The 16266-nt window shown below is 37.5% G+C and overlaps 2 protein-coding genes across 4 annotated transcripts; both read left to right on the plus strand.

The window, feature by feature from the left end:
* The first annotated feature begins 594 nt into the window (after positions 1–594).
* Positions 595–9676, plus strand: sytl1 (synaptotagmin-like 1). 3 transcript variants are annotated; one of them, XM_060896990.1, is made up of 15 exons: positions 595–1079; positions 2286–2425; positions 2578–2720; positions 3443–3590; positions 3684–3738; positions 4302–4356; positions 4441–4505; positions 5315–5404; positions 6893–7059; positions 7154–7256; positions 7669–7830; positions 7940–8018; positions 8129–8228; positions 8373–8566; positions 8725–9676. In XM_060896990.1, the coding sequence occupies exons 2-15, from the start codon at positions 2310–2312 to the stop codon at positions 8859–8861; spliced, it is 1614 nt and encodes a 537-aa protein (XP_060752973.1). In that variant the 5' UTR covers positions 595–1079; positions 2286–2309; the 3' UTR covers positions 8862–9676. The 3 variants fall into 3 exon arrangements, with proteins under 3 accessions (XP_060752973.1, XP_060752974.1, XP_060752975.1); XM_060896991.1 differs by having other exon boundaries at positions 595–816; XM_060896992.1 differs by having other exon boundaries at positions 8479–8566; positions 8725–8867.
* Positions 9677–9903: 227 nt separating this feature from the next.
* On the plus strand, positions 9904–15606 carry LOC132863909 (digestive cysteine proteinase 2-like). Its single transcript, XM_060896989.1, has 11 exons — positions 9904–10567; positions 10838–10894; positions 10972–11064; positions 11438–11610; positions 11782–12031; positions 12128–12323; positions 13174–13364; positions 13444–13535; positions 13805–13966; positions 14621–14810; positions 15070–15606. Exons 1-11 carry the CDS (start codon positions 10522–10524, stop codon positions 15255–15257), a joined length of 1638 nt encoding a protein of 545 aa, XP_060752972.1. The 5' UTR covers positions 9904–10521; the 3' UTR covers positions 15258–15606.
* Positions 15607–16266: the final 660 nt, after the last annotated feature.

The following is a 16266-nucleotide window of genomic DNA, read 5'->3' on the forward strand; positions in this document are numbered from 1 at the left end:
AATCTCTCTAAAACATGTCACCAAACAGATTATAATTAAGTCTTCGTTTGTTTATAATGATAACAAATAGATAATATTAGCTGATTCTTTGTGTGAAGGATGTCAGACTACATGTACTGAAATAATTGCAAAAAGATTGCATGCTGATACTGTTCTTTCCTGTGTATTTAATGGGTGTACTTGGGTAAGAGCAACTGTGTAACTTGCAGGTGTGGACTAATAGGTGTTGGGACACAACTATATGACGGCACGGCCGCGCAAAACAGTAACTCCATGCAAATTGACATAGTAAATGACTCTCTGCGTGTGTTTGTGCACAGAGAACCAAATAAGCAAAAATCAGCACCATACAGAGAGTGCCTTGACTTGCCTTGCAAACTCTTCATTTGTACTTACACACGCTCTTTATTCATGTGAAGCATAATGTCTGAGGAGAGAGAAACATATAGAATGAACATGAGATAAATAGATGAAAGATAGGGTTTGTTTGTGTGCGTGCATGTGTGTGTGTGCGTGTGTGTTTGTGTGCGCGTGTGTCTGTGCGTGCGTGCTTGCGTGTGTGTGTGTATGTGAGCGCGCGCGCGCGCTGGAATCCGGTTCACGTTTTGTACTGCGTCTGGAAGGCGGAACCGAACGCATTTAGGGTGTTAATGCTTCTAAATCAGACTCCAGAGTCTAAAGGAGACCTGATGCTAATCCTACCTTGAAAAAATGGTACTTTAGAAGGGACGCATTCACTGTGCATGGGCTGGAGTCCGTTTTCAACGCTGGCTGCGTTCCAGAGATCCTGAACTGAGACGCCTGAGAGAGAGACAGGTGCGTTAATACGCATTCATGAACTCCACCTGCTTCACATACTATAGCCTATATATGAGACTTGACTAGGTGTTATTGGTAGTAGACTAGTTTTAGTGATCATTCATAAAATACGCACACATGGTGAGGTGGCACGCAAGCGCGCGCACCCAGGGTGTGGATGCCATTCATTAATTATAAAGAATTGTATGTTGTGTTGGATAAGAATCCAGGTCTTGATGGCAACTTCGAGAAGTATGAAGAGGTTATTATAAGTAGATTTCGTAAGTAGAATAAAACAGTTTATTTAATCTTGTTTACTTAAGTTTTTTGTACTGCGCATGTTGATATCTGTCAAGCTCCTTCAGCATTTACTCACTCTCTGTACTTCAGACAAAGCCACCTGCTTTATTTAAACCTTTAACTCGAGTTCTGTTGTGTTCATTACATTTCTTCTTATTAAAAACTTTTATTAGGTTATTTAAGCATTTATTTTTTCTTTGCTAAACTTGTACTTCTACAGACTGAAGTGCTCTTCTCTGTTTTGATGATAACTTGATAGGGCAAAACCATCACGGACATTTCACAGCCAGCATCTGATCACAAACCTATTTTATTGGGTTTATGTCCATTTCGTGATTAGACGCTTGACCAAATGATGAGAAAAGAATTTTTAGGCAGGCTGACAGCTTTTAGCACAAGTTTTATTATCCGTGCACGTTACCCAACAGGATCTCTCCAGGCAGATTCCAAAACAAAGTTAAAAAAGTAGACAAAAAGATTTCCAAGTAAATTCTTAACATTGAATCATCGAAGATCGTTTCTTAACCAAAATTTTTGGCTGTTTTCTAAAATTCAGCCATAGACAGGGCAAATTTTTTTTTAATTGAATGCATGAGAACATGGCATGAGAATTTATCAATATCACTCTACCTTAATCTAGTTATAATATATAACATTTTACAGAACTACCACTCATGTACTTACTTGTTCTATACGTGTACTGGTAAGTAGATAATATTTGTTTGTCTACATGGTGTTCAATAGTTTTTAATCTGTTTTTTTTACAGATAGTAATGTGTATATAAGACCTTAAATATACTTTTCATGTTGATATCTTTACCCTGGCTGCACTCGTCTTCATTTGTCTTCCAGGCATACTTTGTCTTTTTTTACTTTTACTTTCTTTTACTAAAATCTGATACCCCACTTTAGATATTTGTCCTCTCATGATGTCATTGATTCAAAGTGATGTTTTATTGGTCAAGGTAGAAGTAAAGAATTGCACATAAGTGAGTTTGAAATTATAGTATAGAGAAATTTCTTAATGAGTCCTTATATATTTCCATGAATACAGCCCCTTTATGTTAACACTGTACCATTAGCCTTACTACAGCCTTCATTCCACATGAGCCTGTAGACTGCGGTTTGAGGATTGAAGAATTATTAAACATGACTGATTGATGATGATGTTGATATTCTTGATGCAGTGTTTGCTCTGAAGTGAGTCTGTTATGGAGGAGGAAGCTCTTTTGGATTTGAGCCATTTGACTGAAGCAGAACAAACCGTCATTTTAAATGTTTTGTTGAGGGATAATGAATTACGCAACCATGATGAAGGCCGGATCAGGTGCGTTTGTGTGTTTTTGAGTTAAAACGTTGATTTTATTACTCTATTTTTTAAAACTTGGAGAGTTAAAGGGGAAGTAATGCTGTTTATGGTTTTATCATGCCTCCATGTAATCTTTGTGTGTGTGTGTGTGTGTGTGTGTGTGTACTCAGCAAACTCAAACAAGTGGAGTCAGACCCTGTTCGCCTTCACTTCCTCACAGGCACATGGTTCAATGAGTTACGAGTCAGACGCTATCAGAATAGAGGGAGCGATGTTGTCCAAACTTCTATACGCCGCAAAAGGAGGGACAAAGGTCATATAATCTCTTAGTGTCCAATTAAATCAGAGAATGTGTCAGAATTTGTTCTCACTATACCACATTTTAGCCCTGCATATATATATGTATATATATATATATACACTCACTATCCACTTTATTAGGAGTTTTCTAGTTTTCTAATCAGCCAATAAAGTGGCAGGAACCTCAGTGCAACAAATCAGATTCAGGCCAAGAGCCTGAGGCAATCAACAATTCTTTTATTCTTCAACTGATCAGTTTTGGTGAGTCTGTGTTCAGATTCCTGTTCATGGTTGACAGGAGGATCCTGGAACCTGGTCTTTTACTGTTCAGATTCAACAATGTGTTTCAGCCTGCAGACCGTCCACACTCAAGATGTTTTTGTGTGTGTATGTGGTGTTTCTTTTTGGCTCTTTTTGCATCATTCTGTGTAATTTCTAGACACTGCTGATTTCCTGGGATTTTCACACACAAGTCTCTGAAAATACTTGAATCAGCTCATATTTGGACGTGAACATTAAATGGAGCTCTTGACCTGCATCTGCATGATTCTATGTGTTGTGCTTCTTCCACATGATTGGCTGATTAGAAAACTGCATAAATAAGTCCACAGGTTGTATTGGTGTCCCTATTAAAGTGGCCAGTGAGTGTATATATGTTATCATACTTTGCATGTCTATTCATCTTTGCACTTCTTTACCATTTTTGTCAAGTTAACAGTGTTTTTCATTGTGTAGATTTGCCTGTGATGTCAGTTTTTGAAGAGCAGATAGAACAAAATTCCTCTCAGAGGCAGGAAGAGACCATAAAAGTGATCATGGCAGACCTGGGAGATGAAGAAATAGTAGAAAAAGAAGCAAAGATAGAGGAGGAAAAAAAAGAAAGGTTATTTAAGGACTATTTCAATCCCAAAATCACATGAATTTATGTCGTCAAAATATCTCAGGACCTGTGTTAACTTCAATAAATCTTTCTCAGTCCCAACTTTATTGTGGCCCCCGAACCACGACCAAGGACCAAACTAAGCGCAAAGGTTAGTTTTGGAGGTTGTGTGTGTGAACACTCTATGTTAACTTTTAGAAATGTGTTTGTCTTAACATCTTATATCTGATACTAATATTTGACTAACAACAACTGAAAGATAAATGTAGTCATGAAGCACACTGTGTGCTGTGTCCATATGTGGTTCTTCCCCAAGCTGTTGCCACAAAGTGCGAAGAACATATACAAATATATGTACAAATGTTCTTCGCACTTTGTGGGAACAGCTTGGGGTTTAAGGTGTTGGGCTACGATCCCAGGTCCACCAAGCTGCCACTGCTGGGCCCCTGAGCAAGGCCCTTAACCCTCAATTGCTCAGTTGTATAAAAATGAGATAATGTAAGTCGCTTTGAATAAAGGCGTCTGTCAAATGCTAGAAATGTAAATGTGTGGAAGAACTGAATCTTTTTAAGAATTGGAACCAAACTGTGCGTGAGGCTTGTAATTTGACTTCAGTGCCTGTCTTCAACAATGTGGATTTGTATATGTTTTTTATTTTGATAAAGAATAATCAATCCTTTTTGAGTTGATTTTGAACACTTTGTTGAATGTCAGTTACAGAAAAAGAGTGAAGATCTTTCAGATGCTGTGTCAAGAGATATTACTGAAGGTAAGTTCTGTTTAAACAAAATGACCCAACAGGAACTAGATGACTTGTCTTTTATCTGTCTTTTTGTCTATCCTACTTTTTCAGGAAGTGTTGCAGACTCAGAAGCTTTAGAGGACAGTTCATTGCAGAACACAACCTCGTCACTACAGGTACATGCTCAACATTATGCAGTAATGTCTTGTAATAAAGCAAACAAATCCAAATCAACAGGTAAAATCCAGAACATTGGTAAGCAGGTAATATAATTCAAAACCAGGAAGAGCAAGCAGTCGTGAAAACAAATCTGAACAGGGCAAAACAAAAAGAAACAAATTTGAGCACAAACAGCGAGAGTCTTACACAAAAAAGGCAAACAATCAATGGAGATAACTACAGCTTGGTATGCTACGATAAATCGGCAATACTTTGCAAATAGATGTTGGCATGACCATATTATTTATATCTGTAATCTTGGAAGTAACAACCAGAAGCGTTAAAATTCCAGTGAAGGTTCCCTCTGGCATGTAGGAGGGGTTTAGATGCCAAATCCATGTGTTCTTTGAGGACAACAAAATCTCTGCATCAATGCACAATTGTTGGACTGTATATTTATAATCACACCCTCTACTGTCTCCCAAATGAGGATGGATCCCCTTTTGAGTCTGGTTCCTCTCAGGGAGTTTTTCCTTGCCACTGTTGCCTCAGTCACCTCAGGTTTGCTCATTGGGGATAAATACAAACATGCTTAAATATAAGTCTAATAGAATTTTTTGTATTATATTAATCTTTGTATAATATTACATTTCTTGTATTATGTTCCTTATGTTCTGTAAAGCTGCTTTGAGACAATGCCCATTGTTAAAAGTGCTACAGTATACAGATCAAATTGAGTTTCCGCTGACCTGACTGTTACATGTGTAATATACAGTATATTAACAGACAGGGAGTGCAGTTTGTTTGTTGGTCTTTTTATCTATAGGCTGACTCTGATGGTGATATTGATTCTGGCAGCACCGAACTGGACTACACCACATTTGGCTCAGTTAACAACTTGTACTCTAACAATACGGTATGAAGCACATAGCTATACATTGTACATCAGAAATCAAGCCATTTACACCCATTCCACACTTACCAGAGCTCTAACTGAGATATATTCACCTCCTCTATCCTATATACATCAGCCAAGCAAAAACATCTTCAATCCAATTAGTCTGCAGTGTTTTGTTAAGATGCACAACAAATATAAAAGGTCTAAACCAAAGAAATCCACTTAAAATACATTATTTGTCTTCCTTTTTATTTATTTTACCATAACAAAAAACCTCCAATTTGAACAAGGGTGTGTATACTTTATGTATGCATTGTATAACATAGTTCTATAAATGAACAGAATTAAGGATAGTGCACTGAGGGGTTGTTTCCTTAAAAGGAGCCTTACTCAGGAAACAGACGTGTTAGTCCAGAAACTTTTACTATGTATTTATTTGCTCCTTCACCTTGACTTAATCAGAATATGTTCATAGAGTACAGACAGCTGGGGACAAACTGCCTAGTAGAGTCAGAAAAGTATAAACACCTAGCATACATATATCAAGACAACCAAACAGTGAAAGTGCACATACTGTACACAGATCAGATTTAGAATCATAAAACAAAAAATATTTATATGCTGTCAGACAAATAAAGACATAAAGAGAGCAGGCCACCAGAGCGACTGCTTCCTAAGGCCAAAATGTTTTTTTAAGTAATGAATTAATTCCTTTTTATTGTGGTAGTATGTAATCTAATTCCATGGAATAACTTCTTCACTTTTACAAACATTTCCAATATATATAAGAAAACAGGATGAACAGATACATGGGCATCATTGTGTTGGTCATTTTCTGCATGTTCTCCCTGTGTTCATAGGGATTTCCACCAGGTAATCAACCATCATACAAAAATTGGCCCAAAGCTTGAGAGGCAGAACATTTTTGACTAATGCTAATTAGTTTGCAGTTGTTCTGTAAGAAAGAGGACTAAACAATGAGGAAAAAATGTCCACAAACCAAAACATCAGCAACAAAGTTTTTGAGTCGTACATAATATCAGCTTGATATTAAATAATAAATGCAAAATTTGATGAACACAGGCCAGAGTGGGTACACATAATATGAAAGGGACACCAGAATAAAGTGATATCCAAAGCAGGGAAACCAGAAAAGCAAGGCAGGTGTCATGAGCAGAACTAAATTTGAATAACAATTTGAATAACAAGCACTTCCTAAATAGCAACTAGCAAGTTTATGTGTCTTTTATATGATGCAGACACAAAACAAACAGTAGAAGAGGATAGAATTCATGACAGTGCGCCCCCTGTTGGCTTTTTGGTGACCTTACAATGTCCAGTGACTGGCTTTACTACTAGCCACCATATCTAATTGCCAAAATATCTAAAATAAAATAATTAAACAAATAAACAAACATCAACTTGTAAACAGTATCATGATTATCCTTGTCGTCAGCAAGTCAGTGTTAACATTACTGTTTGTAAATATGTGTTTGTCTACCATAGATGAGTGGCAGCATGATGAGTCTATACAGTGTTGGGGATTTTGGAAGTGTTACTGTGACTGGCCAGATCCAGTTCTCTATGCACTATGATGCTAAAAAAGAGGAACTTCATGTGCGAGTGTGTCGCTGTCAGGATCTGGCTCCGGCACGTAACAACCGTTCTGACCCGTAAGTGTTGGGTTATTTAACCATTAATGTCTATTGGGCATCTTACAAGAATGGGGCATCTTACCTCCATATTCAGACTTTACATTTTTTGCAGGTATGTGAAATTGTACCTCCTTCCAGATAACACATCTCACAGTAAAAGGAAAACTTCAGTAAAGAGGAAAAGCCTAAATCCTGTATACAATGAAACACTTAAGGTATGAATATGTTTCCTTTATAGTTGCATAATAAAGTATAGATGTGAAGAATAATGCTATATCTATACAGAGCTACACTTATTGGACATATTATTATTATATAAACCATCAACTTTGCTTAACATTACCAAGCCATAGCCCTTAATAGGAATCGATTTAAATAACAGTTATGAATATTTTGCAAGCCCATATATACACAGTATAGTAATGTTATATTTTAACTGGAGTCTTCTTTCATTTGTATTCCACAAACATCATGAGGAATGAGTGAAACAATACGATTGGTATTGTTTTTATATTACATATTAATATTTTAGTCCACTTTTTAACACAAACTTGTACAGCTTACCTTTAACTCCACATTGATATAAATTATGTATATTAATCTAAAATACTCTAATCTTTATCCCAGTATAAAGTACGTAAAACAGACCTGCTGGCTCGTGTCCTCAGCGTGTCAGTATGGCATATGGAGCGTGTGAGGAGGAACCTGTTCTTGGGGGAAGTGGAGGTGCAGCTCAGCCAATGTGACTGGAGCCAGAGTAAACCAACCTGGTACCCCCTTCAGCCCAGGGTGAGTAAAATACCACCTGCTACCAAAAATAGATAAATGCAGGGCTAATTAAGTATAACATGTCATGTACAAATTATTTATCTGACTGCATTATCACTTTTTCTCTCAGGTACCAATGAATCCTGAAGCTGTGCTCATCAGGGGAACCATATTACTAACACTTAAATTCATACCTCCTGGCTCTGAAGGTCACTGAACACACACAGTAATAGAAATATATGGAATAATAATAAATCATATATTATGCATGTGTTTACACATATGTAAATGTGATACATTTTCAAATTTGTGGATATAGAAGGAGGGTTCCCGCTCACTGGTGAGCTACATATTTGGCTGAAGGAGATTGTTGGACTCCTTCCTCCAAAACGTGGCACTCCAAGTATTTCGGTAAAAAGGTAAACCTACACACATTCACAAACATCTGCAGAAAAAAAAAATCAATAACCATATTAGTAACAGTATTAATAGGATATGATGAGAATACATTTGCACTTGTCCTCATAGATTAAGTACATGGAAGTGTGTATGGTGTGTTGCAGTGTGATTTTGCCGGATGAGAGCGGTGTTAGTGGCCAGCAGACACGGGTAGTCCGTGGCTCAGTCAGTCCTGTATTCAACCACACTATGGTGTATGATGGTCTGCAGGCTGCTGACCTCACACAGGCCTGTGCTGAAATTACTGTGTGGAACTCTTCCAGCTGTCTTGGTGGCGTCCACCTCAGCACAGGATCAGGTACACACAATAACACTATCATGTTTTCAAAACCTGGCTTGTAATAATGTGAGAACAACACAGCACAGCATCTCAAAATGGCCCTCTAAATTTACATCTTCTGTAAATCGTAAATGTATAAAATACAAATGAATTTGGTGTGCACGTGTGTTAATTAGGTGTAAGTTATGGTCAGATGGTTCACTGGATGGACTCCACTGAAGAAGAAATCAGTTTGTGGAATACAGTAATCCAGAGTCCCAACAACTGGGTGGACGTCACTCTGCCAATCAGGACCAACCTACAGCTGAGCTGAGAGTAACACAAATGTATAGCAATTTCCTCTTCTGTTTTTTCGCAGAGGATTATTTCTTTCTCTCTGTGACATTCTGGAAGTAACTTAAATTATATAATATAATATGTTGGTCTGTGCATTCTTGGTTCTCTTGTGGAAAAAGATGTATTTTTCTATTAACAAGCTTAAGAAAGCAGTATGCAAATTTTCAGAATTTAAATACCCTGGACTTCATTGTTGACTTCTATGTTAAAACTCCTTGCTTACTGGATCATCATTTGCGCACAGACTTCAGTTGTGGTGTGATAACTTATGGCAAGTCCATGTTGAAATATCCATAGTTCAAAGACAAATTAGCTCTGAAAGCATCGAATTACTCTAAATCACATATCTAAAGCATTTCACAATTTGTTTTACTCCTACGTTGTGATTTTTTTTCTAATGTTAAATGCTTGTAAATATATATATATATATATTATATATATATATTTTTTTGCCATTTGTAATATTAGGGAATATCCACTGGTCCCTGGTGTGAAAGATAGCTTCAGGTTATCAAGGTTGCCCTGTGTCAGGATTTCTGAGCATACAAGCCAGTTGCAGCTAAATGATTATTTTCTGCAGTAATCATGGTTTAAAAAAATAATAATAATAAACAAGCAACCTGATGGTAATGTTGTATGACAAGGGACTAATATTGTCCTGTTCATATTGCAAACTTCACTGGCATGTTTGGGAGTATAAAAATAATTTGTTTAAAAGATGCATGTTCTTAAGGTTTTAAAAGACTGGGTGGTTTTGTATCTACCAATCAAATAAATACAAAAGTGATCGCACGTGTGTATATCCATGGCTGTGTGTACCAGAAGGTTGATTAGATGAATTACTTAGAATTACCACTTAGATTACTTGTTTTGTTTATTAACATTTATTCAAATTACATTCTTAGTGGTATGAAAGGGTATATTGATTAAAAAAAAAAAAAACACTTTATCTGATTTCCTTAGTGGAAATGATAAAATATAAAATTGACATCTGAACAAAAATGCATATGAGGAGTGTTTTTAATGTAATCTGTTTAATTTGATTTGATCTACTACATTAACATTTCATTTTAGACCTCGCTGTAACCAGAGAAATACAGTTTTAATCAGGGTATTATTATGTGGCACAATGTTTAGTTTTAAGTTTTGCTTCTCATTCTTAGGTTTCATCCAATCTTAAGTTACACAACGTGTTTTGTATCCTGTTTCTCTGTTCTTGTCACATTTGGATGGGATTTTTTGTCAGTTTAATCTTTTATTTAGGTTAAGCAATAACTGCAGTATCCTGTTAACGGCTGAATACTAAATGACTTCATATTTGCTTTACAGTGCACCATGTAGGGGCTGAGATTTTACGTCAAAACCCTGCATTAAGGGCACTAGAATAGGAGGTAAGATCCTATTTAAAATGCGCCCGGCACGAGCGGAACTTATGTGAAGCAGCTGACTGCGATCATGTGAGCGCGAGGCACTTAATGTCATGTGATCTACTGGATCCCCGCTGCGTGATTTGATTGGCGCGATCCGCAGGTCGCTACATTGATAAACGAGCTGTTTATTACGTTTCATTTTTTTAATCAACATTGTGCAGTTGTTTGCGCTGCTTATTAAACGTTTTAACAACACGTTGCATCACCATGTGGACCTTTCTAGCTGTTGCCGTGTTGGTCGGCTGTGCTGAAGGTAAGATTACACTTAAGAATAATAATTTTTACTCACAAAATGTTTTCTTGGATCCGGATATAGAAGGTCTGTCATGAATAAAACAGCGTGTCGTGCTGAGCTAGGAAAATAATCAACATCGGAATGATATGAAGTTGATTGTTTTCCTTTACCAGCTCTCAGCTCGTGCAATAGCAATTTATCACTGATTACAGTTTTTAACCTTCTGATCAGTCAGGTGTTTAATTTTTATGTTCATATTTAAACTCCCATCTTCCTTCATGTCTACAGCTTCACCTTTTGCAGTGAGGACGGTTCCTGATTTTGGACAAATGTACCATATAAAAGGTAATCACAAAACCTTTTTGTCCTTTATCCTTGTAATGGCTGTTAAGACTGGAACTCATGTCACTCTTTTTTTAAAGGTGTGATCTCATTGCCCTATGCTGAAATCAAGGAACCCTTTGAAGGCTGGTATGATCTACAGGGGAAGAGAAGCAGAATTGACTATTACCAAGGTGAGTTTGAGTTCACAGAAATAATGTTTTTAGATCCCTTGTATCATGCATTGTGCTGACCTGATGTGTTCAGGCTGGTGGCATGCCATAAAAAGGAACTTTCTAGTTTTTGTTTGGGGTTTTTTACATCCTTTAGTTCCTTAAAATCTCTAGGTGCCTTTGGGAAAACATACCAATTGTCGAATAATAAGGTAATTCGGTACAGATGTTTTATTTGAATATTAAAATGAATAGATTTTTTGGGATTTGTGTTTCCAGATTTGTGGGATTTGTTTCACCCAAGTTGCTGCATCTACTGCTTATTTCTACACAGGTTGTGTTTATGTGGGCATAATTATTGTCTTACGTCTGCTTTGTGATGACTCATTGGCAGGACAAGTCGCTACTTTTCAGCTCGGAGCAGCAGGGGATCAAGGTATCAGCTACAAAATCACACCGGTGACAACCGAGACTGAATTTAATGCCAAGAAATGCTTCCAAGTCAATGGCACCAAGGAGGATCCGGTTCTGCCTCAGCCTGTGCTGCCTGACCTACAGGGCTTTCAGGTTTCAACTATATTTTAAGAACATGACTGTAGCCAAAATGGGTCTATTGAAGATTTTTGTTTCTACCTTTAAAATATGCATCATGAAAGTCTTTCAGGTGCCTTAATGATTATCATTTAATGCTTTGTGACTGTTTTATTTCTCCATTGAATTTTTTGCATTTGTGAACAGTTTGAACAAATGGAATTCTTTGCGGGCCTTTGGTGTGAGGTGTGGAAGAATGTCACTGTTGTTGGCCACAAAAAGAGCACTTACCGTCTCTGGGTGGCCCAACCAGAGGGTGGGGCATCATTGGCCAAACCATACCATTATGAAATGATGGGCTACAACACACTTCTGGGTTCCCACTATGACAAATACCTCATTGACTACAGTGACTTCAGCCCTGAAACTGATCCTAAAGACTTCAATCTGCCAGCAGGTAAACTGCCCATCCTTATTCTCATACTTGCTGGCACAGGCATTTCTAACTGCTTGCCCCTCTTAATGCTGAAATATCTAACTGATATTTTCTTAGGCATGAGCTGTGGACCTTTTCCTGGTCCAGGAGTGGAGCACAGAATACTCGCCAATCCCATTCAAGACCTGATTCATACTTCACCTGTGGGCCATGTCCATCGCTTATTTGGGCACTTTAAGGAAAAATATGAGCGTGACTATGAAGATGACGTGGAACATGAAAAGCGAGAACACAACTTTGTACATAATGTTCGGTGAGGAAATGACTTAATATTTTCTTTTTTTATATTTCATTTTATATTTCAAATAGCCTCTATTTGCCTCTGTCTATTGTTTCTGTCTGCAATGCATTTATGTATTCCTCTCTTTAATTGAGATTTGCAGAATTTATATGGAATAATTGTAACCTACAGAAAAAGTGATTTTTAGTTTATGGAAATGCTCCAAACGGGGTCAGAGGTCACAGTAGGGTCAAGGGACTTGTTTGCTGTCAATAACTTCTTGTTAATGTTTGAATGCTTGTGCAACATGACTATTTGTTCAACTCTAAATGATTACACTTATGTCTGTTTATTTTATTTAGATAGATAGATAGATAGATAGATAGCTCTCTCTCTCTCACTGAATGACCTGCCATTCCTATGCATTTTGCACAAGAGCTGTGCAATACAACACTGGCATACACTAGATCATCACTTGGTTACCCCTAAAGTGCAGTAATTTTCTTCCTAATAAAATTGATTACACCGCTTAATTTATGTAATATAATGGTCTGTAGCTGGTCTGAAATAATATTGAAAAATGTCATTTGTAACTTTCCATAGTACTGATCAGTAAACGGCAAAAATTCAACTACAAATACTTGGTGTTTAGCAAAGTGTCTTGCAATTGTCACTGCCAAAAAGCAGTTCCTGAGCTGGCAAAATTACACCTTTTCATATTTTCCTTGAACCTGATCTAATAGAAGTGCTAGTTTTCATGTTCTTTTCCAAGACTGTTCTGGGGAAATGTTGTTGTATTTATTTAAAATGGTAACTTGACCTACCAAAGCTCTGTATTATAAATTCAACACTAATAGGTTTTTACACACAATTGTTTTTGCAGGTATATTCACTCCATGAACAGAGCAGGGCTGTCCTATTCCCTCTCAGTGAATCACCTTGCTGATCGCACAGAGAAAGAACTGGCAATGATGAGAGGTGGGAAAAGGAGAAAGACCCTTAACAAAGCTCAACCTTTCCCAACTGAACTCCGTTCTCTTAATCTGCCTGATTCCTTGGACTGGCGGCTGTATGGTATGTTCTGTGCATTGAATTAGTTAGGGTTAGACCTCACGGAGTACTTGCTGTTTTTACCATCTGCACTATGTAATAGGTGCTGTGACCCCTGTAAAAGACCAAGCTGTGTGTGGGTCCTGCTGGAGTTTTGCAGCAACCGGGGCACTCGAAGGAGCTTTGTTTCTGAAGGTAAATGCATGGTGTATGTGTATACGCAATGGACAATATTGTTGTGCATGTACTTTTTCTTTTTTTTCTTTTCCTATTAGACCTCAGGAACACTGGTTACTCATGAACAACTTGTCCAATAGTACCCATGTTTCACAACTGTGATCTGGCCCAAGTGAAATATTCCACATTTGTTACACTTCCCTTAAGAGTTCATAAAAAATTAACATTCAAATGCTAAAGAGTGCATGAAATTCTAACCAACCCTTTGTCTGTCTTTCTTATTATAGACAGGGGAGCGTGTGGTGTTGTCTCAACAGATGCTAGTGGACTGTACATGGGGCTTCGGGAACAATGGCTGTGATGGAGGAGAGGAGTGGAGAGCATATGAATGGATCATGAAACATGGTGGCATCTCAACTGCAGAGAGTTATGGTGGATACACTGGCATGGTGTGTATTAATTACTTGAGTAACATGTGGAATTGGAATACATTCCAAACATAGCTGAGATGTAAATGTCATGCCTCTCTGTTAAAAATTGCAACTCACACTCCATTGGCTATTAAATGTTTAGCTTCAGTGAAGGGACGTTTTAAAGCTACTGTATGCAAAGACATACTGTACCATTGTGTGCTTGTGCTGGTATCAGTGCATAATAACTAGTGTATGTATGTTAATCAATACCATCATTTCTGAATAGTCCACAGGATGGAGTGACCAGTAGGTAAGGTGGTAGTGCATGATGGTTTTTCAGGTGGGTGGTTGTATAGGGTCCAATTAAAGACAGAAGCTTAGTAAGTTTAGATATAGGACAAGTTTCTGTGGGATTACTGTCTTGTACACATTTGTAGATCTAGATTTCTAATGAGCAAGGCAGGAAAAATGGCAGGAAAAACTCTAACATGAGGCAAAAGCAGAGTCAAGTGGGACATCAACTTCTGGGTCAAATCCAATATTGAGGTTGAAGTTACAAAACCCTTGGATGAACAAAATGTGTAATGCACTACAATAAAATTTTACATATGAATACTTGTGCTGCTATTGTATTGCTGTGTTTTTTTTGAACTCCTATTGAATCCGTAACCTCTTTTGGATTTGTTTCAGAATGGCCTTTGCCACTATAATACTTCCTCTCTAACTGCCCATGTGAAAAGCTACACCAATGTCACCAGTGGAGATTTGGAGGCACTGAAGGTTGCGCTGTACAAATATGGTCCTAATGCAGTCAGCATCGATGCTGCTCACCGCTCCTTTAGCTTCTACAGTGATGGCGTGTATTATGAACCAGACTGCAGTAAGTTATTCGTTTAAACAGTTTTAATATGTACAGCATTGAGAGCTGCAGTGCAGAATTCTCATTTTTATAAAATCACATTATGTATAATGGCAGATTTTAAAGCCAGGTCTTAGGCTTGAAGAGTAAATGGTTACATTTATGTTACACCTATGTTACATTTGCAGTAGACACTCTGGAATTTACCATTGCTTTAAAAAAGTGTTTGTGTTTGTTTTTTTTTTTTTTTTCTTCTTCCCCCTTATATTTTCTTATGTAGAGAACGGGCCAGATGACTTGGACCATGCTGTTCTGGCAGTGGGGTATGGGGTACTGGGTGGACAGCCTTACTGGTTGGTAAAGAACTCGTGGTCCACTTACTGGGGTAATGATGGTTATGTGCTTATGTCCATGAAGGACAACAACTGCGGTGTGGCAACAGGGGCCACATATGTTACGCTGTCATAATGGACATTATCTGAGCGGTTTTCTTTAATAATAATTGGTTACAAACCAGTGTTGACTTTTTGCTGACCAGTCCCCATTGTGCACTCTGACCACATGGTGTCACTAAAGCTAAACATCTTTTTAGAGCACACAGATGTTTGTTTTTTTTTTTACCTTTTTGAATTGTAGTGTCTAAACCAGTTGCACTAAAATTACAAATGATTTGTATGCTTTTCACTTAACAGTTAACAGGTGTACCACTTGTTTTGTTATGCATCCATATTGCACATACTCTGATTGGTGGCAGAATTGTCCATGAATTTTTTTATTTTTTTTTAAATATATAAATAAAGTAATTTTTTAATCAGTGGCATGCATATCTTTGTGTTTTTGTATATATCTATTAGCCAGTATCTGTATTTTTGTCCCTGCCCAGACACCTGTCTTCTGTGGTTGATATTCATTTTACAGCTCTGTCAAATAATGTATGCAAGTGGTATACTTTAAAATGTAAAATGTGTGACAATATTGGTGCTTCTTAAAGTCTAAGAGTTTATTAATCATAATTTGTAGCAGTTACAGTAAAAGCTTTGTGAAATTATTTGGTGGTATTGGCTCAGTGGCGAAAGTTCTGTGATACTTCAGAAGGCTGTAAGTTTAAATCACAGCACCACTAAGCTCCCACTAAAGGGCCCCTGAGTAAGGCATCTGTCTGCTCCAAGGTGCTGTTTCATGACAGCCTTTCACACTGATCCCAACTACTAACAAGCTGGAATATGCAAAAAAATTCTTTCTGTATTTGGTGAATGGCAAAATATAAAGAAAACCCCAAACATAAGGTGGCAAGCCAACAGAAGATGCAAAAATGCTTCAGCGCACCTTGACACATTTTGTAAAAAATCTGTAAAGCTGTAAAAATTAACATTATCCTGCCATAACACATTTACTCAGATGGGATTTGATAGGAAATGCTGTATAACATCTGCACAAAATCTCCACTTGGGTGTTCAGCTGGGTACAGATGTGATGA

Source organism: Tachysurus vachellii, chromosome 21 (genome assembly GCF_030014155.1).
Source record: "Tachysurus vachellii isolate PV-2020 chromosome 21, HZAU_Pvac_v1, whole genome shotgun sequence".
In the NCBI taxonomy this organism is placed as follows: domain Eukaryota; kingdom Metazoa; phylum Chordata; class Actinopteri; order Siluriformes; family Bagridae; genus Tachysurus; species Tachysurus vachellii.